The 27056-nt window shown below is 36.1% G+C and overlaps 1 protein-coding gene across 1 annotated transcript; it reads right to left on the bottom strand.

Moving 5' to 3' along the window:
• Positions 1-13498: 13498 nt before the first annotated feature.
• On the bottom strand, positions 13499-25930 carry SDHAF4 (succinate dehydrogenase complex assembly factor 4). The gene is made up of 3 exons (XM_081293999.1): positions 25830-25930; positions 20261-20413; positions 13499-16459 (listed from the first exon to the last, which is right to left on the bottom strand). The coding sequence occupies exons 1-3, from the start codon at positions 25891-25893 to the stop codon at positions 16350-16352; spliced, it is 327 nt and encodes a 108-aa protein (XP_081150125.1). The 5' UTR covers positions 25894-25930; the 3' UTR covers positions 13499-16349.
• Between the last annotated feature and the right edge of the window lie 1126 nt (positions 25931-27056).

Below are 27056 nucleotides of genomic sequence, written 5' to 3'. Positions count from 1 at the left end.
AAGGAAAAAAACCCCAAACTCCAGCCTCCCATATTCTCAGCCCCTGGGGACTTACTCAAGAGAAGAGGAGCACATTTTTCTATCCCTTTTTCATGGCTTATAAAGGACTGGTAGGGAAATAATTTCTTCCTACAAATTTTTATTAAAAAACTATAACTTCAACTTTTTAAATTATTAATCCTTCTGACTAAGAGTACATGGAACTTTTGATTAGAGAGAACTTAGGGTTTTTGCCTATGCACATAAGTGTTTCAACTGGCAAAAGAAAAAAAGAGATAAAATTGAGGGTAGAATGCTAGCAACTGTGGAAAGTAAATAAAACAATGAGATACTTGCTGAGATAAACTCGTCAGTAAGAAATGGCTGGAGATAGGGATGGCTCACAGAAATGCCAAGTATAATTGTCTGAATATGCTCCCATGCACTCAGGTGCAGAATTGTCAAATCATTCCCCCAACATACTATTTGGGGAGGTGGGAGTGGAGTGCGGGAGTTTCTAAATGCTTGCACAATCTGGAAATTTGGGGAGGGTCTCTGGTCTTCAGTTGGTTGCTACTGAGAATAGATAATGGTTACCATCAAGCCTGCCTTACCCATTCAAAGGCTAGTGACTGACTTGTCCATACCAGGTTTGGTAAGGGATCTTGGGCCATGATTCCTGTCATGGGTTAAACTGTAGACCTCTCCCAAAAAGATGTGTTGAGGCCCTAACCTCTGGTACCTCCAAATGTGACTTTATTTGGTAAAAGAGTCTTTGCAGATATAGTTTGTTAAGATAAGGAAGGTCAAACTGGAATAGCGTAGGTCCCTAATTTATGACAGGTGTCCTTATTAGAAGATGTCCATGTGAAGACAGAGATACTCAGGAAGAATGCTTTGTGACCATGAAGGCAGAAATTAGAGTTGTACATGTGCAAACCAAGGAATTCCATGGATCTGGCATGTCATCAGAAGTAAGAAGAGGCAAGAAAGAAATCCCTTCTAGATTTCAGAGGGACAATGGTTCTACCAACACTATTTTTTTTTTTTTTTTGGTACTGATGTTGAACCCAGAGGCACTTTATCACTGAGCTACATCCCCAATCCTTTTTTCATTTTTTATTTTGAGAGAGGGACTTAAGTTGCCTCAGCTGGCCCTGAAATTGTGATCCTCCTGTTTCAGTCTCCCAAGTCACTGGGATTATAGGTGAGTACCACCTGCCCAGCTGCTTCTGCCAACATCTTGATTTTAGACTATTAAAACTTTCAGAACTATGAGACAAAATATTTATGTTGTTTAAAGCATCCCAGTTTGTGGTACTTTGTTATGGCAGTCCTAGGAAAGTAACACAGATCTCAAGGCTATGGTATTTAACATTTAGTTACCAGGTATCGCCACTCCATCATCCCCTTGGAAGTTGTTACAACAGGGGTAACATCTGGGGGTGAGGTATGAATATGCCATACTCCTTCTTTAAGCCAAAGCTTGAGTCTTCTTCCTTTTTCCTTCAGAAGTGGCCCAGCTTATTCTCCCTGAAAAGATCTAGTCACAACAGCTATTTACTTGTTTGGTGGAGTTACGGGGAATGTAAAAAGACCTTGGACCTTAAAAACACAATACGCTTCTCTTTCTTATATTAGTGAGAGGGATCAAGAAATTATTCCTTCCTTGTGAGGTTATAATGATTGAAGGAAATCAGTAACATCAAGAAAAGAGCTCACTGATTATTTTTTTCCTTAATAATTTACCCTGCTGTGTTAGTATGCTAATGTTCACTGTCTGTGCTTGTCCCAAGGACAATCTCAGTTGTCCCAAACCTTTACTGGAAGGTTTGCATGAGCAACAGGGGGTATAAGAAACACAGAGGTATAGAAAAGTATGACCTTCTATCAACATCCTTGATGCCCTGGCCACTACATCAACATCAGCAGCCCACCCAGAGGAAATGGATGGTGGAAAAGTGGGCAGGGCTATGAGCCCTGATGATGAGAAAGGAGGACACATCTTCACTGAGGACTAACTCATAGAATGTCCTGTTACAAAACCCCCTTTCGGGCATGCTGGTGTAAGGCGACCCTCAGGGGGATGAAGGAGTATTCATTTGGGTTACAGTTACATTTTAAAGTTGGCATGTGACTATTTGAAAGACTGTACCTGAATATTGGGAAACTATGAGAGATTTATTAAAGGAACAGGACACTCCCAAAGAATCTCGTCTCCACTTTTCCAGAGGAAATGAACTGGAAATATAATGCATAATCAAAGAGAACTGAACTGATGATAATAACAATCTTCCTGAATGCAAAAGATAAAATTTTCAATATATTCCCTAAAATCCATGAAATCATTGCCTTTGATCTTCAAGAGTAATCTATAAAACTGCAGAAGTGAGAACCAAGGGTTACCAGCCTACTTATAAAATGTTTAAATTCCGTGTAATTTTTTAAAAAAAAAATCTATGTAATTTTAAGTCTAAAATATATTCCTTGAAATAAATGACTACAGACATAATATTCCTCACTTAAGATATAACAAAACCTTAAGAGAACAAGATCTCTTCCCCCTTTTTTTTCTTTTGACTTGCAATCAGATCAGTTGGTTCTTTCTGAGAAAACAACATGATTTAAAAAAAAATTAATTAATTTCCAGTATCTCTGACCAGTGTTTTCTTCATGCTGACAACCCCTCCTCCTAACCACCCAACCCAGTCAGGCTGCCCTGCTAGGGATGCATTCTCTAAAATTTGCTTTAACTCCTTTACATCAAAACTTATACATTTGGGCTGGATGTGGGTATGGTGGTACACACCCATAAACCCAGCTACTTGGGAGACTGAGCCAGGAGGATTGCAAGTTTGAGGTCAACCTGGGCAACTTAGTGAAACTCTTGTCTCAGAATAAAAAAGGCGGGGCTAGGGATATAACTTGTGGTAAGGAGCCCTTGGATTCAATCCTCAATACTAAATATATATAGTTGTAGATATAGATATATAATGCTCAGTACTAAATACATGCTCACATACAAACAGTTTGGGACTGCTTCAGAATATCTCAGAGAGAAGCAAAAGTGTGTGTAAGAAGATAAATTAAACAAAATTAATGACTTGATAAATTTTGATAATTCTTAAAACTTGGGTGATGAGTTCATGTTCTTTCTACTTTGGTGTATTTTAAATTTTCCATAATAAAAGCTTATTCAACAATACAAAAATGACACATCTGGTCTAGTTCCATTGATGATTCCTTAATGTCAAATGGTAATGAATATATTAATATAATTAGCACATTCTAATGAGTTACACATGTTAACTTGCATCTTAGTATCTTAAACTGCATCTAGAAGGATAATTGGAATTGAGTCTAATGTGATGAATATTATAAAAGTTAGGGGGAAAAGTTTGGGGAAAAAACTTTTGGAAAAGGGCTTAGATTAAATCATGGTATATAGGTCTCGAGCAGATTCTGAACATGACCTAAAAATTGTATTTTGTACTCATATTTTGAAGGCAAAAATAGGAAATGTCTTATGCTTCAATTACTGAAATAGTTATACCATTTCACACCTCAGCATCTTTCCTGTGACCTGACCCTGGAGTGGTGACCTGTCTCACTGATTGCCTCCAGTGGGAATGTCGTGGAAGTGGAGGTGGGAGGTTTGGCAGGAAATTAGCAGCAGCTCATTTACCTACTAGTGATCATCTCAGTCAGGCTGCCGCATGCCAGAAGAGGCAGCTTTGCTTCAGCAGAATATCTGAAAATGTCAGTCTTATTCCTTTCTGCAATTATTTTTACCCTTTACATTTTCATTATTCTGAATTTTGGAAAGTATCTGAATGTGGAAATGAGTCCAGCTTTTTTTCTTTATTCTGTTATTTTGGCATTTGCTGTACCTGTAAATTAATTCCCATTTCTAGTAAATTATTTTTTATTTCTCAATAAAAATTAAACGCAAATAATTTGGTATGTTCTAAATGAATTGAATGGTTTTAAAAAGTAAATGGGGTCAGGTTTACATAGTTGAGCTTGTGGCTCAACTTACATGCTTATAAAATGATATTAAAGCCAGGGCTAGTCTCAGGCATTTTGAGAATATGTTTGTTACTAGTTAAAATTCTTCCTAACTTGACACTTCCAGCTCTCTCCAGCCCTTTCTACTTCTTTCGTGCAGCACCTTAGTTTGTCCTGCCTTAGCCTCATCTTTCTCAACCATATTCTGCCATTTGTTTTGTTTTGTTTGAGACAGTATCTCACTGTGTTGGCCAGGCTGGTCTCAAACTCCTCAGCCTCCTAAGTAGCTGGGACTATATAGGTGCACACCACTATACCTAACTGGTAATCAATTTCACCCTGCAACTCAAAGTGGTACTTTTTGCTAGGTTTCTCATATTGACATTAAAAATCTCAGAAGGTTCCAAAACTTTCATTAATTTGAGTGATTTTGAAAAATAATGCATTTTTATTAAATAAATTCCTACAAGTTTTGGGACAACACATTTTTATAATTTAAAATCTAAAAACTACTTCTAATAGTTTCTAAATTAAGACAAGTAGCATTATATATTATGTCCAAGTGTTTTTGACTTAGAATTATTTATTCCATATTACTTGAGGGGCCCATTTGGCTCAGTTCTAGGATACTTAGCTCAATACTTAGATAACTGTTATTAGAGTATCCTGTCAAAGAAGGAAACAAATATTTCTGAATGGTGATTGAGACTCAGGCTGTGGAGCTAGGGTTGTGGCTCAGTGGTAGAGTGCTTGCCTAGCATGTGTGAGGCACTAGGGTTCAATTCTTAGCACCACATATAAACAAATAAATAAATAAAGGTTTACCAACATCTAAAAAAAAATTTCTAAAAAAAGACTCTTACAGTGGGAAGTAGAAAGAAGTTCAGTCAACAGGCTTAACATAGTATACAAAATTATAACAATAAGAAGTAGGTATTAGAGTACACATTTGTGGCTCCACAGGGAAGGGAAATTCACTATTAAGTAACAGAAACAATATGATATGCAGACAGAATATGGCAAGAAGGAATCCAAGAACATCAGCTACTTAACCCTTGATGATCAATAGGGAAAAAATGGCTCTAAGTAGTAGGACTTAGTTTCTCTTAAGAGAGACCATGACAAAGAGTTTGGCAGAGTGTATCTCCAAGGTATTTTACATACAAATAATAAAAATAAGGACCCAGTTACTCAAATTACAAGAAAAGATAGGGACAAGGTCTTAAAACCAGTGTAATCATTGCTCTAGAAATTCAAAGTCCAGTTCTTTGGTAATAGAACTTGAATACTTCATCAGTTTTCTATATTGCTGCCTAAAGAATTACCACAAATGTAACAACTTAGACCTGCACAAATTTATTATTTCACAATTTCCTTGGGTCAGGAAACTGGATACCATTTAGTTGCATCTTTTGTTTAAGGTTTCATTAGACTGAAATCAAGGTGTTGACTGAGCTAAGACTTCCTTTGAGCCTGAAGTCCTTTTTTAATCTCATTCAAGTAGTTGTCAGAATTCAGGACCTTGCATTTTGCAGGACTGATTTTTTTTTTTTTTTTTTTTTTTTTTTTTTTGCTGGATGTCAGGTGGGGATCACTCTGAGTTCCTACAGACCATCTTCAGGTCCTAGCCAAAGACAACACTCACAGCACACAGTTACTTGTTCAAAGCCAGGAGAATCTTCCTCTGGTTGGCTATGGGTGGTGACAGAGAGTCATATGAAAAGTAGAATGATCACCAGACTGACTATCTTATCACTTTTGCCATATAATTCAGCCTAATCGGGAAAATGACTACCTCATCACATTCACATACCCTCGCTGAAGGGGGATGGAATTACATAGTTTGTAGTCACCAGGGGGAGGGAATTGTGGGTGCCATTGTAGGAGTCTGCTTACCACAAATACTGAATTATTTTATGCTGAGAAAACATCTATTAACTGCATAATATATCTCTAGTATTCTGATAAAACTGGGGGAACAAAACTAAATAAAATGAATCAGAAATACAAAGATAGATAAGAAAGTCCACAACCTAATGGAGGACACAGACTTGAAAGTTAATTATAAAGTAAATTACTATGTCTTTAAGTTGAATGTGTAAATGACACAGAAAGGAGATGAAATATAGGAAAGAGGATGATGGCATTTAAGGTAGAAGCACATGCTTATCTATCAAGATATGAAGGTATTGGAAAACTGTTTTGAGAGGCTGCAAGTAGTGGGGTTTGACTAGAATGGAGGGGAACTATAGAGGAGAGACCTGAACAGATGTTAAGGGACAGACTAAGAAGGGACACAGAATGTACATTTCATCATAGGCCAGGACCACAAGGAATTTGTGAAGAAACATTAATAAATTAAGGTCACAGAAGCCAAGTTATACAAAGAAAAAAAAATTGTACCTTATGATAAGACTTCTGCATAAACAACTGAAAAAAGTCTCATGCAAATTGATAACAAAAAGACCAACATCCAATAAAGACAGCAAAATACAAGAAAAATAAATTAGCAGAAGATGTTTTCAAAAGGCTGATAACTAGGAAAAAAATTCAACATCACTTGTGACTTGTGTTAAACAGCACTTGTGGAAGTGAAGATTTAAATTTCAAAATACCATTTTTGGCTATGAATTTATTAGTATAACAGCTAATACTAAAGGATAATAAATATAGATAATTTTTGTTTTCTTCTTTTGTTTTTCTTTTCTAAATTTTCCTCAGTTAGCTCATAATACTTCTGAATAACTTTCTTTTTAGAAGTAATATATTCATTTGTTTTAAAAAAATAGAGCTTCTAAAGGAAAACAACAGTCCCTGTCTAGGCAATTCACCCCCCAGAAGCAAAAATTTAGAGTGCTTCTAGTTGATTCTTCTGTATTTAGTTCCATATTTCTAAATACTATATGTATATTACTCTGGAGATATCAATTTCAGTAATTATTTATTGATGTATTATTAATGATTTATAGATTCAGCTCTTTAACACTATTGTTCTCAGCCTACTTCTTTCCGAAACCTCTTCATCACAGGTCTGCCATAATGAGAAAAGTGGGGAGTTAGAAGTCTCCATCTGGAACTGTTTGATGTAAGAATACCCTACCACAGCTGATGTCACTGCTATCACTGTCCCTTGATTCCACAAAGCTAGTGACTAGATACTAGATTGCTGCTGTAGATAAGTCCAAAGTCTTCACAGCTGTACCAGCCATCCATAAAAACTAAGAGCAGGAAAACAGCCCTGCCTCACATTCCCTTTGAAACTGCAACAAGTGCACCTAATTGACAGAACTTTTGCACACAGAACTTTGACTAGAAATGTAATTTCTGGGGGCTGGGGTTGTGGCTCAGCGGTACTCACCTGGCACCTGAGAGGCCCTGGGTTCCCCCCTCAGCACCACGTATAAATAAATAAAACAAATGTACTGTGTCCAACTATAAATAATATATATAAAAGAAATGTAGTTTCTGGCATTCTGACTCCTACAAAATGGAAACGTTCCCCAGATAGGTGGAATAGAGGACAAAGGCCAAGCCACACAATTACTACAGTACAGATGTACAAAAGGGCAGTGTTCTGTATAACACCCATAGGCGGATGAGGAGTAGCTATAATGACCTGGGATGGTCAGTGTGTTATGGTTCTCCAGAGAAATAGAACCAGTAGATCAGATATAGATACTTAAGAGAGTATTTGTTACAGACATTGCTTCCAATGATTGGGGAGGCAGAGAAGTCCTATGATATGCCATCTGCAAGTTGGAGAACCAAGGAAAATTATTATTTCTGAGTCTGAAGACTTGAGAACTTGAGGATGTGAGGCACTGGGGTAACTCCCAGAATCTGAAAGTTCAAGAATCTATAATTCTGATTCTTCTCTGGGGCAGAAGATGACAGATGTCCCAGTTCCAGAAGAGCCACTCCCTTCTCTGCCTTTTTGTTCTATCCAGGCCCTCAACAAATTAGATGATGCCAGCCCACACTGATGAAGGCAGATCTTTACTCAGTCTACTGATTCAAGTGTTAACTTCTTCTAGAAACACCTCACAGACACCCAGAAATAATACTTTACCAGCTATCTGGGGATCCCAGTCAAGTCAACACCTAAAATTAAATATCATAATTAATTAACTGGAAAAGCATTGAATGTATGACATAACTGGTTTGTTTGTTTTATTTTGAAAGAAAGAGGGCATTCTCGTACCTAATTTATACCTAGCTTTATTTCACAAAGAATTGGAGGAAAAGAAAAGAGATGAAGTGATGATAGAAAAGGCAGGAGGTATTATAGTCAGCATCAAACTACATACTGTGAAATACAAAGATACGGATTGTTTTGCCTAGTTGAACATTTGGTATATAGGTATGGATGATGATAGAGGGTTGTGACTCATATAATGAAAGGTTCAGATTTGATATGAGACACCCACTCAGAAGTCCTGACATTTTTGAGCAGCAGAATAAAAATGAGAGAATAACTATCAAAACAAAATCTTATATGAGCATTTTAGAAAATAAGGAATCCAGCTGAGTCATTGACTTGGGATGAGACAAAATATGAAACTTTTCTGGCAAACAAAGAATCCAAATTCTATATACCTTTACAGTTGTAGATTCCAATTTGAATAGTGTGATCTCCTGTGTTAAAGAATATAAAGTGCTTTAAAATAATGGTTACAGTCCACATTCTATAACATCTCAGTGTATAAATTTTGATTTTTTCCCCCAAAAGGGGACACTTACAGACAAGTCCTGTAAAAAACAACCCTAGTTTTCCCTTTGTGCATGTTGTCCACTTCCAATATTGTAAGTTGCTTTTAAAAGCGTTCTTGATTTTCATCTTCTCACATCTGCATCAACAAACTCCCTTCTTAATATATGACTCCATTTTACTAGAAATAGTTGATTAAGAGTACTTGAGGTTTCATGTCTTCAGTCAAGCTTCTGCTTGCTGAAGTTAAGAAGTATAGGTCCTAAACATATCTAAATCTTATTTTAAAAGAATATAGGATGGAGGCTGGGGTTGTTGCTAAGTGGTAGATCACTTGCCTTGCATGTGTGAGGCACTGGGTTCAATTCTCAGCACCGTGTATAAACAAATGAATAAAATAAAGGTCTATTAACAACTAAAAGGAAAAAAAAGAATATAGGATGCTCAGAAAGACCCTATCTCTAAATATAATATTAAAAAGGGCTGGGGCGGGGGTGGCTTAGTGCTTAAGCATACCTGAATTCAATCCCTGGTACAAAAAAAAAAAAAGAGTAAAAAAATATAGGATATTCATGTTAATTAATCAATGCTATGTAAAAGACACAAGAATAAATTATAGGCTCAAATCCTCAATCTTTATGGAAGCATTCTTCAAATAAGCAGAAATATATTGATGTTTAGCATGTTGTAAGGATTAAATCTTATTTTTACATTTACATATTATATTTTATATATTTTACACATCTGTATTGTATGCTCCAATCAAACTGATTCTTAACTAGTTTTCTTGGATGAATGGTAGTGGACAAATAACATTATGTATGCCCCCAACCATATCTATACATGATAGTTCCACTAAAATGTAGTTGATGTTAAATTTTAATGAACTGTCCATAATGAAAAGTTTTATTTTATTTTTTTCCACTGAGAATTTAACCCCAGTACTTTACCTCTAAGCTACATCCTTTACCATTTTTATTTTGAGATAGGGTCTCACTAAGTTGCTGAGGCTGGTCTTGAACTTGTGATCCTCCTGTCTCAGCCTCCCAAGTGTGCCACAGTGCCTGGCTAATTTTGCCCTTTCTGAAGATTATCAAAATACTCAAGGAGCCATGTTGCTTATGACCTAATAATAATAATAAATCCATTACATTTTAAATTTTCGTATAGATTTGATTAATTATTATAGAGAATTTATATTTTCCCCACTAAGGAGGAGAGATGCAAAAAATAGCATGTTAGAACCAAGACCAAGTGTCATGAAGGAGTGTCATAAAGATCTATTTCAACAAAAATCTTAAGGAAAAAGAACAAAATGTCCACAGAACACAAATACTGAATATTTACTAAATCAATATTTCTTAATTTCCTAAATACCCTCCATTATTGTTTATATATGGTTTGAATGTGACCCTCAAGTTTTCAAGCTTGATCCCCAGTGTGGTGATGTCAAGGTGGTGGGACCCAGGAGATCCTTAGGTCATTTGGGATGTGCCCACAGAAGGGATTAACATATTGCTTGTGAGACCCCAGTCACCCTGGCTTCCTATTTTGCCATGTGATCTTTTTCTTCCTCACATGCATGTGCTCCCTGACGATACAGACAGGGGTCCCTCACAAGAGCCAGTTCCATGCTAGAGTTTCAGCCTCCAAAACTCTTGAGTTAAATAAAACTCTTCTCTTCACAAATTATCCAAACTCAGGTATTTCTTTATAGCAATGGAAAACTAATACAGGTTCATATGCATGTGTAGTTAAATAATTTTATAATTCATTCATTGAAACCTGTCTGAACTTAGAGAAGTCTAAGAGAGGCAGAGAGCTTAGTTCTAGTGGTTATGCAGAGGATGGCTACCAAAAGTGCTCTTCTTAGTTCAGGAATGGCTTAGGAATTTTTATATATCCATAAATCTTCTTTATATCAATCCATTTGCTCTTTATCTTCTTGATTAATGTCCATGGAAGACTTACATATGTCAAGGTCTAAACATATTTGATTAGGAAATGTACTAAATAACAAATGTCCCATTAAATGGTGAAAATCCAGGTCTCTGAAGTTTTACCTAAACTCCTAAAAGAGACAGCCTCTTGAGTGAAGTAAAGTCACCTATAATGCCCTTAAGTCTTCAGTTTGTTTCATTTATTGTCCAATATACAGAGCCTAGCAGACTATACCAGATAATCAATACTGATTAAATGAATGAAATCATCAGATACTCTTAATTGTACTTCTAATTGATTAATAAGTGTTTGTTAACTAAGAGCTCACTGTCTTTCTTATACTTGGAAAAATTCCTGTCCTGTTAGGAAATTATCACTCATTATTAATAATTGCTATAATGAAGTCTTTTCATTTGTTATTCAGTAGCAGAAGATGGCTTTAGGACTGATCCTCTGAGTTAAATAACAGATATTATATTTGGACACACAGTAAGTCCCAGCAACTGACATCAAAGAAAAAAAATGCCGAACATAATTCAGTTCAATCAAAACACCAAATATGAACATATAGTGTAAGCAATGTACATAAAGTCTCAACCTATAGTTTTCCAAAAATTCTACAAGTAATGTAAAATGAAAGTGTTTAAACTATAATTGCACTAGAAAAAGCCACAAGCTTTGTGTGACATTTTTCTGAAAACCTATCTACAAGTTATTCTTTTAAAATTATCCATGTTAATTTGGGTTCTGTAAGAAACAGATGGCAAGAAAGGATTTCATCTGAAAGAGTTTTATTGAAGGAGACATCTGTGAACTATAAAGAGGAAGAGTAGGCATGGTCTGACACCAATGAAAAGGAGAGCAAAAGAATGGAGAATTGGGTGGAATTTCAGAGAACAGCACAGTCTAAAGAAAATTCTGGGTGAGTTAATGGAGTCCTTCATCCAATGCTGCCCATTATCAGGGGTTTGGATGCAGCATTAATAACCCTGCCATACTCATTCATTGACTGGAAAAGTAAGAACACAGTGGCAGATCCCATGGAGATAGCAGCTGAGGTCTGAGTCCACTCTGCTTCCCACAGGACGGTATTTGAGTGATACATTTCCCAGGGCTGTCATATCTTTGTAAGTACCAAAGTCTTCAAGTTTTTTCTTCTTTTTTTTTTTTTTTGGCTCCGATCTACATATTGTGGGGTCGGGCTCCAAATTCCTTAATAGAACACCCATAGCACAAGAGTTAATAACAAGAATCAACAAATGGGACTTACTTAAACTAAAAAGTTTTTTCTCAGCAAGAGAAACAATAAGAGAGGTAAATAGGGAGCCTACATCCTGGGAACAAATTTTTACTCCTCACACTTCAGATAGAGCCCTAATATCCAGAGTATACAAAGAACTAAAAAAATTAGACAATAAGATAACAAATAACCCAATCAACAAATGGGCCAAGGACCTGAACAGACACTTCTCAGAGGAGGATATACAATCAATCAACAAGTACATGAAAAAAAGCTCACCATCTCTAGCAGTCAGAGAAATGCAAATCAAAACCACCCTAAGATACCATCTCACTCCAGTAAGATTGGCAGCCACTATGAAGTCAAACAACAACAAGTGCTGGCGAGGATGTGGAGAAAAGGGTACACTTGTACATTGCTGGTGGGACTGCAAATTGGTGCGGCCAATTTGGAAAGCAGTATGGAGATTCCTGGGAAAGCTGGGAATGGAACCACCATTTGACCCTGCTATTGCCCTTCTCGGACTATTCCCTGAAGACCTTAAAAGAGCATGCTACAGGGATACTGCCACATCGATGTTCATAGCAGCACAATTCACAATAGCTAGACTGTGGAACCAACCCAGATGCCCTTCAATAGATGAATGGATAAAAAAAAATGTGGCATCTATACACAATGGAGTACTATGCAGCAATAAAAAATGACAAAATCATAGAATTTGCAGGGAAATGGATGGCACTAGAGCAGATTATGCTTAGTGAAGCTAGCCAATCCCTAAAAAACAAATACCAAATGTCTTCTTTGATATAATGAGAGTAACTATGAACAGAACAGGGAGGAAGAGTAGAAGAAAAGAGTAACATTAAACAGAGACATGAGATGGGAGGGAAAGAGAGAGAAAAGGGAAATTGCATGGAAATGAAGGGAGACCCTCATTGCTATACTAAATTACATATAAGAGGTTGTGAGGGGAATGGGAAAATAAACAAGGAGAGAAATGAATTACAGTAGATGGGGTAGAGAGAGAAGATGGGAGGGGAGGGGAGGGGGGATAGTAGGGGATAGGAAAGGTAGCAGAATACAACAATTACTAATAGGGCATTATGTAAAATTGTGGATGTGTAACCGACGTGATTCTGCAATCTGCATTTGGGGTAAAATTGGGGGTTCATAACCCACGTCAATCTAATGTATGAAATATGATATGTCAAGAGCTTTGTAATGTTGTGAACAACCAATTAAAAAAAAACAAATTTTATAGGATTTTTATACAACTCCTGGTATAGTACATGTCCTATGAATTTATTTAAAGTTTTCTCATTTGGGAGAGGCTATAACAGAATTTGCAAATTGGATGGCTCTCTAACTGTGACCAGACCCTGATGAGTTGAGTCCCTGAGGAAAAAAAAAAAAAAAAGTCTTCAAGTTTTTTCATTAATATTTGGTGGATACAAAGACCATAAATCATGCCACCAATTTTACCTGTACTATTTGATTACCATTATGAAACACATTATTAAGAGAGACTAAGATTTCTATTATCTTAATATGACTTTGATTGTTTATGTATATTTGCTTTAAAAAGTATTTGAATTGTCTTTATCACATATCATGATAGTTAATATAGAACACAAGTAATATTTTATTGATATTTTACAATACAAAATCATTTAACATACCAGTTTGGAATGTTAACTTAGTAAACCCTCACTAACTTAGACTAATTAGAGGTTGAATAAATTATATTTTAAAATAAATGTGGTTATTATTTGGTACCACACACAGTAATTGCAAGTAGAACAAATGTTGACTCAGATGTGACAAATGATATAAAGACAAATGACTAGTGCTAATTAGCAGACTAGTTTGTGGAGAGAATATATGTTTTAAAATTCATTCTCTTAGCTGGGTGTGGTGGTACACATCTGTAATCCCAACTATTCAGGAGGCTAAGGCAAGAGGATAGCCAAATTCAAGGCTAGCCAGGGCAATTTAGTGTGACCCTGTCTCAAAACAACAACAAAAAGAACTGGGGATGTAGCTCAGTGGTAGTTCCAGGTTAACTCCCCAGGATCACATAATACTCAGTTCAATGGTAACATGTCCCTGGGTTCAATCACAGTGTCTGTCTCTCTCTCTCCCCCGCCCCACAACACACACATAGCTTATTCTTTTAAAATCTCCCTACAATCCTCTGAAGTACTATTGAACTATATAATACATGTAACTCATATAACATATAAACATTCTGTCTTCTACAGGATGTGCGAAATCTTTCTTCCTAAATAATTCTAGAGTAGCCTAGGGGCTGAAGGTCCAACCTCTGCAACTGAGTGAAGCCATAGGACTAGAGAAGCAAGATGCCTTAGGGGAGTCCAGCAATTTCTGTTCTTCCTTCATTTCAGATCTGCAAATTGCACTTGACTTTTCCTGACCCAGTTATCAGAAGGCCACAGGGTAGAAGATTTTCAATCATCAAAACAGACTAAACTGGCCCATTCCATCCCCTACTTTTCTCACATTTGTCTTCTGTACCTGAAATTTGTTTCACAAACTAATATATATTTCAATTCAGTTCACCATGCAAATAATCAGTATTTTTAGCTAATAATTTTTTTTAAAGAGAGAGTGAGAGAGGAGAGAGAGAGAGAGAGAGAGAGAGAGAGAGAGAGAGAGAGAGAGAGAGAGAGAGAATTTTTAATATTTATTTTTTAGTTCTCGGCGGACACAACATCTTTGTTGGTATGTGGTGCTGAGGATCGAACCCAGGCATGCCAGGCGAGCTCGCTACCGCTTGAGCCACATCCCCAGCCCTAGCTAATAATTTTTTAATGATAATAAAATTTTTTAATGATAGTAAAACAACTTTAACCCAAATACTTCAAAATTTTCAAATACATCCCCCAGGAACTTGGAAAAATATTCATCATTTAATGATAGCTAACACTTAGGAGATATGTCCTATGAATTGTTCTGCACTATCATGGTTAATTTTGTGTCAAATTGAGTATATCACAGGTGCTCAAATTAAAGGTCATTTCTGGATGGGTCTATAAGGGTGTTTTTGAATGAGAGTGACGTTTAGTTGCTTTTGCATGTGGGTTTTTTTTTGTTGTTGTTGTTTTTGTGCTAAAGATTGAACCCAGGGACTATGTGCATGGGAGGCAAGCACTCTACCAACTAAGCCATATCCCCAGCCTGCTCTTACTTGATTTTTGAGAGGAGGTCTTGTTGCCTAGGCTGGTCTTGACATATGGACTCCGCTGATTCTACTACCTCAGCCTCCTAAAATAGCTAGGATTACAGGTGTTTGCCATCACACCTAGTTTGAGGTTAACATTTGAACTAGTAGACACAGTAAACTCCTTCCCAATGTGGCTGGGCATCATCCAATTTGCTGAGGTTCTGAATAGGACAAGATACAGAGAAAGGAGGAATTCACCCCTTTTTTTCCTGCCTCACTGTGTAAGCTGGTACATCTTATCTCATCTTGCTCTCAGACTGGATTTAAATCAACCACTTCTCAGGCCTCTGCATTTGGACTAAAATGCACTACTGGCTTTCTTAGATTTCCAACTTGAAGGTGGCCGATCATGGAACTTCTTAGTCTCTAGAACTGTATTAGCCGATCCGTCCTAAAAGGTTGATCTGTTTTTTTTTTTTTTCCTCTCTATACATATGTTATCTCCTATTGGTTCTTTTTCTCTGAAAACCCCTAATACAAATGGATCCACTTATTAATCTTCCCAAATTCCAAAGAAGTTTAATAACTTATTCAAGGTTACATAGTTGGTAAGTAGTGGCTTCAGGATTTGAATCTAAGTGGCTCCACGCTAAAGATTTTTCTGTCATTACTGTGAGTTTCTCAAACTATAATACATTATTTAATTCACATTTAAAAAGCCACTATTATCGAGTCCATGGCAGCACAGCTGATTTTAAAATTGTTTTATTTACACATACATTGTACAAGTGACTAATTAATTTAAATTGGAAAAAATGAAGTAAAGATTTATAATTATATAATTATGTTTTTATATACCCTAATAAGTTAAAGTTAATTATGAACCAATATAAAAATATCTTCCCTTTCCTAATTTATAGCAGCATATTTTCATCTAAATCCATTATATATGTATATATATGTGTGTATATATATGTACGTATGTGTTTGTGTGTGTGCGTGCGTGTGTATATATAGTTAGTTAAACATAATACAGAAGTTAAAATGATTTAGGTCTGGGATGTTAGCTCAGTGGTAGAGTGCCTGCCTAGTAAGTATGAGGCCCTGGGCGTGATCCCCAGTTCCACCAAAAAGAAAAAAAAAAAGAAATTAGATGATTTAAAGGATATAAAAAAAGAAAATAATCTGAAATAAGTAATTCAGATGTATATATTAAAAAAATGATACTGAAGTTAAAGAATGTAACTTAAAAAAATCAATACAGTGTCCTTTGAGGTTAAATATGTGACTTAAAAATCAATACAACGTCCTTTTCGTTCCCAATCTCCATATCTGGTAGGTTCTGGGCCTCTAGGTCCACCTTTTTCTTTGGTAACTGGATTAACATCATCTGGAAATTCTATGGAAAGAAAGAAGACATAAACAAAGCAGTCAATAGAGATTGGAAAAGCAATATGGTCAGTTTTGAAGATAGGGTTGACCAGGATAGACCTACTGATCAGGTTAGTACAATCTTTAAATAACTGTAAATGTGGTTTGTTCCCTGAGTTTGAGAAATTACTTTAGTATGTAATTTTTGTATTCAATCAACTTTACCACCATTGGTGACTTAGAATTCTTGGAATACTTTTAGTCCTCAGTTCACAAAATGGCTTTGTATGTACTGCTAGACCCAAACAAAAGGAAAGAGGTATAAAGAATAGAGTGCAAATTCACTGGACTTGGAAGATTTTGAAATAAAATTACTTTGAAGGAGTTCCCTCCTGTCTTTCCCTTGTAGTTCTGGGGACTTAACCCAGTGCCTTATACATGGTAGGCAATGCCTCTACTAATGAGCTACATCCCTACCCCCTTTTGTTTATTTTGAGATAGGGTCTTGGTAAGTTGCTCAGGTTGGCCTTGAACTTGTGATCTTCTGCCTCAGTCTCCTGACAGGATTATAGGTGTGTGTCACCATGTGCAGTTTTTGTCTATTTGCTTTCTTAATGATGTCCTTGGATGAAAAAAAAAAGTTATTAATTTTGATAAAATTCCAATTTATTTATTTTGCTATCTATATTTTTGGTATCATATTCATGAAATCATTGCCAAGAACAATGTCATGAAGTTTCCCCAATATTCTTTTTCAAGAGTTTTATAATTTTACCTCTTAAGTTTAGGTTTCATACATTTTGAGTTAATTTTTTTTATATGGTAGGTAAAATTCAACTTCATTCATTTGTATGTGGATATTCACCTTTCCTAGCATCATTTATTGAAAAGACTGTCTTTCCCCATTGAAAAGATTTTGGCACCCTTGTCAAAAACCAACTTAACACATATGTGAGAATTTATTTCTGGGTTTTCTACTTTGTTCTTGTGTGAATTTTTTCTTTTTTTTTTTTTAAAGGACATGAATTTATTATTTTACAGTTTTGGAGGTCAGAAATCTGACATAATCTCAATAATTAAAATCAAAATATTAGCAGAGCTGTGCTTTGTCTGAATGCTGGGGGATAACTGTCTTTTTCAGTTTCTAGAGGCTAACAACATTCATTAGCTCATGGCTGCTCCATCTTTTTCTTTCTTTCTTTTTTTTTTTTTTTTTTTTTTGAGGTGCTGGGGACTGAACTCAAGGCCTTGCTGAGGCTAGGCAAGTGTTCTACCACTAAGCTATAACCCTTAACCCTCTTCCTCCATCTTCAAAGGCAGCAGTGTACCATCTGCTAATCTCTAATTATAATGTTTCAAGGTATGGTTTGTCGTCCCCCCCCCCCCCAATGCATGTTGAAATTTATTCCCAATGTAACAGTATTGAGAGGTTGTGAGAACTTTAAAAGATGATTAGGTCATTAAGATAATTAAAGTTCACTAATGGGAGTAATTTAGTTCTCTTGGAACTAGATTCATTACTTACTGTAAGAGCAGATTATTATAAAGTAAGGCTGCCCCTCATTCTTTTTCAGACATGGTTTTCTACTATGAGATGAAACAGGATTGAAAGCAGGAATCAGAAATATGATACGTTAGACAGAGCAGGGGCTCCCATTGTAACAATTCTGTTCCTTATTCCATCATGTCCAAATTCATGTACAAATTAAGCCAGAAAGCATGTGATCAATCATGTGATCAGCGCCCAATCAACATTAGATTGAACAGGGCGTGCACAACCATTGAGTGTCTCACTTCGATTGGATGCAGAAACTCCCCTCCCTAAAAGTCATCAGCCAATAGCTTTAAAGGTCACTTTTAGCAATACCACATATATACCTGGACCACAGAAACTTCTGGCAACTCTCTTGTGACCCCTTCCTTGTGGGAGCTCTGCTTCTTCTCTGTTTCAAAAGTAAGTTCTGTCTCACCCTTGGACATCATTCTTCATATATACAAGACAAAGAATCTACACCTCATTGCATCTCAGCATGAGGCCCTTGCCAGAGGCTAATAGTATTAGACTATCCAGCCTCCTTAGAACTATGAGTCAAAATATTTTTCTTTATAAATTATCCAGACTCAGGTATTCTGTTATGGCAACACAAAACAGATTAAGACAATGACACCCTTGAATCCTTTTAATGTTAAATTTTATTATTACACTGGGCCCTATATGAAGACCCTTAATTTAATCTTAAGTGATATTTTAAGGAAATATTTTCCTTCAGATTTTTCTGCTTAGTTAAAAACCACTGAAAAGAACTTAATTGCAGATTATAACTACAATTAAAAAGTCTCCATTATCTTAGTTGATTGGTCTGGTTATTAGATTGGGCTTGATAGTGTGCTATAATTTGAAATATTCCTCTGGATTAGCAAATAAGAAACGGTTTTATATTCTAGAAAAAGATCTAGACATAGCTATGAATATCTTCTTGCCTAGGATGCAGATTTACATTTATGCTGTTTAAATTAATATGTTCCACAATTCAAAGGTAAAAATAAGCACAGAATGAAATATAACAATACTGTAAAAACAGAGCTTTATGGCCAGGCATGATGGTGCACACTTATTACCCCAGTGACTTGGGAAGCTAAAACAGGAGGCTCAAAAGTTTAAGGCCGGGGTGCTGGGGTTGTTGCTCAGTGGTAGAGTGCTTGTCTTGCATGTGTGAGTCACTGGGTTTGGGTCTCAGCACCACATATAAATAAATGAATAAAATAAAGGTCCATCAACAGCTAAAAAAAAAAAAAAAAAAAAAAAAGTTTAAGGCCAGCCTCAGCAACTTAGTGATACTCTGTCTCAAAATAAAAAGGGCTGGGGATGTAGCTCAGTGGTAAAGCCCCTGGGTTGGATCCCTAGTTCTGAAAAACTAACTAACTAACTAAATAAATAAAACAGAGTTTTATGGCATGAGCCAAATTTTACATATACTAAGTATTAAGTAGGGGCTGAGGATGTTGCTCAGTGGTAGAATGCCCTGGGTTCAATCTCCCAAAACAAACAAAATAATCAAATTACATCCCCTCTTCAATTCTCTTTCTTCTTAAAACTACCCTTCTCTCTCCAGCCACACTGTCACAGTGAGAACCACCACCTAAATGTGTGACCCATCTTACTTGCCATTCTGAGTGATTCAACTATAGACACCTGATTCGAGCTTTCTTTTCAGGGAATTTGCAATTAGGAGTAAGAAACTCTAATCTCAGTTGTGCTGCTCTCTTAAACTGAGTAGTTAACTAGGAGCAGTTACTTTCTGCCCAGTGGACTGAAAAAGCTAGTTAAGAGACAAAAAACTATTTTAAACAGTGATGAGACAAGAGAAGAGAGGAAAATACCATGGTTTTCATATAGTATTTAAAGTACCAAGTTTATAGTCTTTTTCTAAAGCCCAGTACTTGAATGCCTCACCCTTATCTGTACGCTGATAATCTACTGAAACTTCTGCTGTTTCAAATTTTAACAGCCAGAAAAATTTCTTAAAATTTTGCTCAAGTAGGTTTGTTACATATATCAGAGAAGATCTCAACTTATATATTTTGTCATGTGAATAATGAGGTATAATCAATCAATCAATCAAATGTCAGGGGCTTAGAAACCCTTTTTTTAAAAAAATAGATACACTGATGGTCAATATGGTGATTTTTCTCATTGTTGAAATATGCTTTATTATTGGTAAAAAGTTATGACAATAACATATTTCATTTCTTTCATCTATCTTCTCAATAGCCACATCATGTTTTCTTGATATCTTAAAAATTAAGATAAAAGTTTTACCACACTTACTTTTCAGTGGTTCTTTCTCTAAATGGGAATCCTCTGGTGCATCAAAACGACCTACTGGTAACTTTGGCTTCCTAAGGGGTTGTTTGACAGATTCAGACTTCCCTTCTTGAGAAGAACTCATTTTCCTCAAAGACTGACACAGAATCGGTGATCCTAGCAGAGAGGAGAAAGTAGAAAAATAGGAGCTATTCACATATTCTCCTTTTAAAATTGAATTTATATATATATATATATTAGTTTATACATTCACCTTTATCCAAGTTTAAAAGGCACAAGAATATATAGAGTGAAAATCCTTGCCTCCAGAAGCTCTAGTTTCTGGACAGTTATTTCCTAACCTTGGAGACAAATAGTATTACTAGTTTTAAAAGAAGAGCTATGAAATACATTAATTAACCATTATCATAACTGCAGAAACTGAAGTAAAACACAGATTCCTGTCTGAAGCAATGTCAACATACCAGGAATTAGACCATTAAGAGTAAATAGTATGGAAAAAAAAGAGTAAATAGTATGAACTTACCTCAACATCTTAAAGTCCATTTATGACAAACCCAAAGCCAACATTATACTGAATGCAGAAAAACTAAAAGCATTTCCTCTAAAGTCAGGAACAAGATAAGGCTGTCCACCCTCACCACTACTATTCAATACAGCCCTGGAAACAAAGCAATCAGGCAAGAAAAGGAAATTAAAGGGTTACAAATAGGAAAAAGAAGTCCTTAAACTATCTCTGTTTGCCAATGACATGATCCTATATCTAGAAGACCCAAAAAACTTCACGAACACTTCTGGATCTTATAAATAACTACAGGAAAGTAGCAGGATACAAGATCTATACCCATAAATCAATAGTTTTTCTATACTCCAAAACTGATTCAGCTGAGGAAGAAATCAGGAAAACCACACCATTCAAAATAACCTCAAAAAATATATATAAATACACACACACACACACACACACACAGAGGAATTAATCTAACCAAGGACATAAAAAAAATCTACAATGTAAATTACAGAGCACTAAAGAAAGAAATAGACCTTGGAAGATGGAAAGACCTTCCATGTTCTTGGATAGGCAGAATCAATATGGTCAAAATGGTCACACTACCAAAAGAAATATACAGATTCAATGCAATAATCATCAAAATACCATGCATTCTTCAGATAAATAGAAAAATAATTCTAATATTCATTTGGAAGAATAAAAGATGCAGAATAGCCAAAGCAATACTAAGCAAGAAAAGTGAAGAAGGAGACATCACAATACCTGATCTGAAATTATACTACAGAGCCACAGTAAAAACAAACAAACAAACAAAACAAAACAAAACAAAAAAACCCAGCATGGTAATGGCATCAAAATAGACGTGGAGACCAATGGCATAGAATAGAGGACACAGAGACAAATCCACATACCTACAGTCATTTAATATTTGATGAAGATGCCAATAATATATTTTGGAGAAAATACATCCCCTTAAACCAATGGTCCTGGGAAAACTAAACAGCTATATGTAGAAAAATGAAACTCTCTCTCACCCTGCAAGAAAAGGAAATTAAAAACTCAAATCAAAATGGATCAAAGATATAGGAATTAGACCAGAAACTTTACAATTTATAGAAGAAAACATAGGGTCAATACTCTATCATATAGATGCGAGCACCAACTTCCTTAACACGACCCCAAAAGTGCAAGAAATAAAACCAAGAATCAATAAGTGGGATGACATCAAGCTAAAAAGCTTCTGTACCACAAAGAAAGTGATTAAGAGTATGAAGAGAAAGCCTACAGAATGGGAGAAAATCTTGGCCAGCTACTCCTCTGATAGGGGATTAATATCCAGGATATAAAAAACTTAACACCAAGAAACAAATAACCCAATCAATAAATGTGCAAAAGAACTAAACAAACTTCTCAAAAGAAGAAACACAAATGGCCAACAAATATATAAAAAAAGTTCAACGTCTCTAGCAATCAGAGAAATGCAAATCAGAATACACTAAGATTTCATCTCTAGTCAGAATGGTAATGATCAATAATACTAACAATAAATGCTGGTGAGGCAATGGAGGAAAAGATACATTTGTACATTGTTGATGTGACTGCAGACTATTACAACCACTCTGGAAAACAGTACAGAGATTTCTTAAAAACCTAGAGATGGAACCACCACATGACCCAGTCATCCCACTTCATGGTATCTTCTCAAAATATCTGATATTGGCATATTTACAGAAATATACCCACCTCAATGTTTATAGCAGCACAATTCACAATAGCTAAATTATGGAATACAACCCAGATACCCATCAGTAGATGAAGGGATTAAGACTGTGATATTTATACAATGGAGCTCTATTCAATCATAAAAAAGAATGAGCAGAGGGCTTGGGTTGTGACTCAGGGGTAGAGTGCTTGCCTAGCATGGGTTCGATCCTTAGCACCACATAAAAATAAAATAAAGATATTGTGTTCACCTAAAACTAAAAAAATAAATAAATATTAAAAAAAAAAAAAAAGAATGAGCTGGGCATGGTAGCACATGGCTGTAATCCCAGTGGCTCAGGAGACTGACACAGGAGGATCACAAGTTCAAAGCCAGCCTCAGCAAAAGCAAGGCACTAAGCAACTCAGTGAGACTCTCTCGCTAAATAAAATATAAAATAGGGCTAGGGATGCGGCTCTGTGGTTGAGTGCCCCTGAGTTCAATCCCTGGTACAAAAAAATAAAATAAAATAAAATAAATTTTAAAAATGAAATCATGGCATTTCCTGGTAAATGGATGGAAATGGAGAATATTATGCTAAGTGAAATAAGCCAAACTCAGAAGTTCAAAGGTCAAATGTCTTTTCTCATATGTGAAAACTAAAGTAAAACAAAGGAAAAATGGAGGGAAGAATAAGATAACATAAAGGGGAAATCATTAATGTAGAAGGAGATGAAGAGGCAGAGTGGACAGAAGGGTTAAGGGGAGGCAATGCAGAATGAATTGTTTAAACATCTTGTTATACACACATATATAAATATACCACAGGGAACTTCACCTTTATGCATAGTAGAAAGAATCAATCAAATGTAAATAAACAGATAGAGAAAAGAAGTCCACTAGAGTAGAGGAAGGAGAATAGGAGAGGGAAGGGAGCACAGAAGGGGAAAGGAGGAGCGGAAAAGGGAGGATCATGAACTGAAACTGAATTCCATGCATGTAGTGAGTTTGTCAGGATGAACCCAACAACTATGTATAACTGTAAGACTCTAATTTTAAAAATTATATATATATATTTTTTTTTGTGTGTGTGTGTGTGTATACATATATATATATAGAGAGAGAGATGGGGTGGGAGTATATTTAAAAGCAAAAAATGTTGTATAAATTTTTCAAAGAGAATATTTAGTATTTAAATCACTAGAATTCACAAGGGACTGCATTTAGTTTTCTTACACTTAAATACGTATCAGGGTCCTCCTTCCCTATTAACGGAAAATTTTAAAATGTATTGGGTATCTGTGATGTGTAAATGAAATCACTTTCTCTTTAAGTTTCAATGGGAAAGGTAAACTATCAGTACAATGAGTTATCCAACTCCTTTTTGAGATATGTTCTATAGGCAAAACCACTCTGAAAAAAATGATACAGGTGGGTGGTTTTCAACTTCTTGAAAAAGAATAGCTCTAGGGCATTGGGATTAAGGCTCAGTGGTAGAGTGCTTGATTAGCATGTGTGAGACACTGGGTTCAATCCTCAGCACTGCATAAAAATAAATAAAATAAAGGTACTTATTTAAAAAAAAATAGAATAGCTCTAGAGGGAGATGGATTTGGGTACCAGTTCCAGTTATAGCACTGTGACAGGCAGAATAATAATGCCCAAAGATCATCAGAACCCAATACCCAGAACCTTTAAATAGGTACTATGGAGAAGGAAAATTCTGGTGACAAAAGAAAATTAAGGTTGCTAATCAAATGACCTGACACTAGGAAGATTATACTGGTTTATTATCTGGGTGGGTCCATGTAATTACAAAGGTTCTTTAGAACAGAAAAGAGAACTGGAAGATACAAACAGAGAGATAAGAGAGTTGGCCTGATATTGATGGCTTTGAAGATTCAGAAAGGAGGTGAGTCAGGGAACATGGGCAGCTTCTAGAAAGTAAAAAAGGGAAATAAGTAGATTTCCCTCAAAAGTCTACAGAAAGAACATGGCCCTAACTTAACTTTTGATATCAGCAACAGGTAACTAATCAACCACTTACTAATTCTGACCCTGGTTAAGCTACACTTTCTGCTTCTTCCATTATGAACAGTATCTAGCCATCACTATATAACCATATCTCTTGTTTAAATCACACACTGAGAAAAAATAAACTGAAAGATTTAAAATGTGCACACAAACAATCTGGGGAATCTTTTATAATTCAGATTTTGAGTAGTTCTTGGCAGGAGCCTGATTCCTCCCCACCCTGAATTATTGGGGATTGAACCCAGGGGTGCTTTACTTTTTTTCTTTTGCAATTTTGAGAGAGAGTCTTGCTAAATTGCTCAGGCTGACCTCAAACTTTTAATCTTCCTGCCTCAGCCTCCTGAGTGCTGGGATTATAGGTGAGTGCCACTGTACCCAGCAACATCTGCATTTTAAATAAGTTCACAGGTGATACTCATTTATAGTATGTTCAAACAGTTAAGAGGATAACTACAACCACTCATATCAATATGGGCCATTCTTAAAACATAGTGTTGGCTGGAAAAAAACAAACTATATGAAACCATTTTCATAAAAATAAAAAACATGATACACAAAGCATCCCACAGGAAGCTCTCTGGCAATGGAAATAGACTATTTCTTAAACTGGAGAATGGCCTTATAGAAGTTGCTTTTGTTTCATAAATGTTTTATATATTATGTGATGTATAAATGAAATCACTTTCTCTTTAAGTTTCAATGGGAAAGGTAAACTATCAGTACAATGAGTTATCCAACCTCTTTTTGAGATAATGTTCTATAGGCAAAACCACAAATATATGTGTGTGTGTGTGAGTGTGTGTGTTACGAAATACTTTGTAATTAAAACTCAAAAACTAGTGAAAAGGGATAATAAACACAAAATTTTAGTTATTATCTTGGGGTCTGGATAATGTGAGACTTTGCATGATATTCGTTTCTGAACCATTTAGGATTTTTACAACTAACAAGTAACACATTTGTGGACTGTGGTTACAGAAAAGTAAAACAAACTGCACAGAAATCAGGCCATTATACTATGCAGGCTGTCTCTTTCCAACTTACATACATAATGTCTCAGAGATGTCATAAATTAAAATTACGTTTGGCATGCTCTGTAATATATTGAGAAAGAGTCAAGGATAGAAGGCCCTGGGGATCTGCCTGCTCTAGTCTCACCCAAGACACTGGGCTGCGCAGGGACCCGCCCAGGGACACCGAGGGCTGGCTGAGTGAAAAGAGAAGCTCGGCAGTCCCCTGCACGTGGAGACACAGTTTCCTCTGTCGCAGTGCCTGAGTCTTCGCGACCCCTCCCTGCGACCTCAGCTTTGGGGTTGGCGCCTTACTTGCAGCTCTCCATGCAGTGGCAGTGGTGCGGCCAAGCAAGCCCACGAGCCCTGAAGCGGTCATGGCGCCGGCTCTCGAAGCGTCTGCGCAGGCGCAACAGAGGGAGGAACACGCCCCACCGAAGGGGCGGGACTTACACCGGGCGCAGCCTGCTCGGGGAACCTTGCTGACAGCTAAAGGTTCCTGAGTGGCCTTTCTCACCAAGAATGACCCTAAACTACCCTGAACGCCGTCTTGATTGAAACCCCAAATCAAACTGTAATTGGTGCCTGTTATCCAACCTTCTAACTCCCCTTCCCACAACCTTTCCAGCCTCGGGTAATCACTATTACACATTCTGGTAGACTTTTTTTTCTTTGAAGCAAAACAGGCCTTAGTGTTGTATAATACAATAAGGTGACTATAGTTCACAAAATTGTATTGTGTTTTTGTGAACAACTAGAAGAGAGGAATTTGAAGATTCCAAACACCAAGTAAGAAGATGGAACTGATTTGATTAGTATATATTGTATACTTGTTTTGAAATATCACACCATACTGCATAGATGTTATTATTACATGTTACTAAAATTTACTTTTAAAGTTTGAGATGAAATTGTTAACTACCCTGATTTGGACATTATGTACACTATATATATGAATTGAGCTATGACTGGGTACTTCATAAATTTGTACAATTAAAATAATAATAAAATAAAAACATAATTGAATTTTCCCACATCATTAAATGTTTTTGAAAATAAATTTTCAAGGATTTTAAATTTTCATTTATGTGAATTTACCACTTAAACTCTATTCCATGGCTGGGGTTTCAATTTTTGTTATTAAAAAATTCTGAGGTTAAAATTTTTATATATGTAAAAAATTTGAAAGCCTTTTTATCATTTTTTTTTTTTTTAATGCAGCCAGGCCCGGTGGCACAAACCTGTAATCTCAGCGACTCAGGAGGTTGAGGCAGGAAGATTGCAAGTTCCAGACCAGCCTCAGCAACTTAGCAAGGCCCTAAACAACTTAACCAGACTCTGTCTCATAATAAAAAAATAAAAGGTCTTAGGATGTGGCTTCCCTGGGCTATATCCCCAGTACTCTCTATCTCCCCTGAAAAAAGGAAAAAAATTCATGGCTGAAGTTAGGTGAGGGACTAATTCCATTAATTTCTCTCAGTCTGAGGCAAAAGTTCTCTCAGAAGATCCTTTTATAGTAAACAAAGATTGAGGACCCTTTAT

The sequence above is a fragment of the Spermophilus citellus genome (genome assembly GCF_964194105.1).
Source record: "Spermophilus citellus genome assembly, chromosome: 5".
NCBI lineage: Eukaryota > Metazoa > Chordata > Mammalia > Rodentia > Sciuridae > Spermophilus > Spermophilus citellus.
The sequence above is the reverse complement of the archived record's forward strand: the minus strand, read 5'-3'. Positions and strand labels throughout refer to the sequence as shown.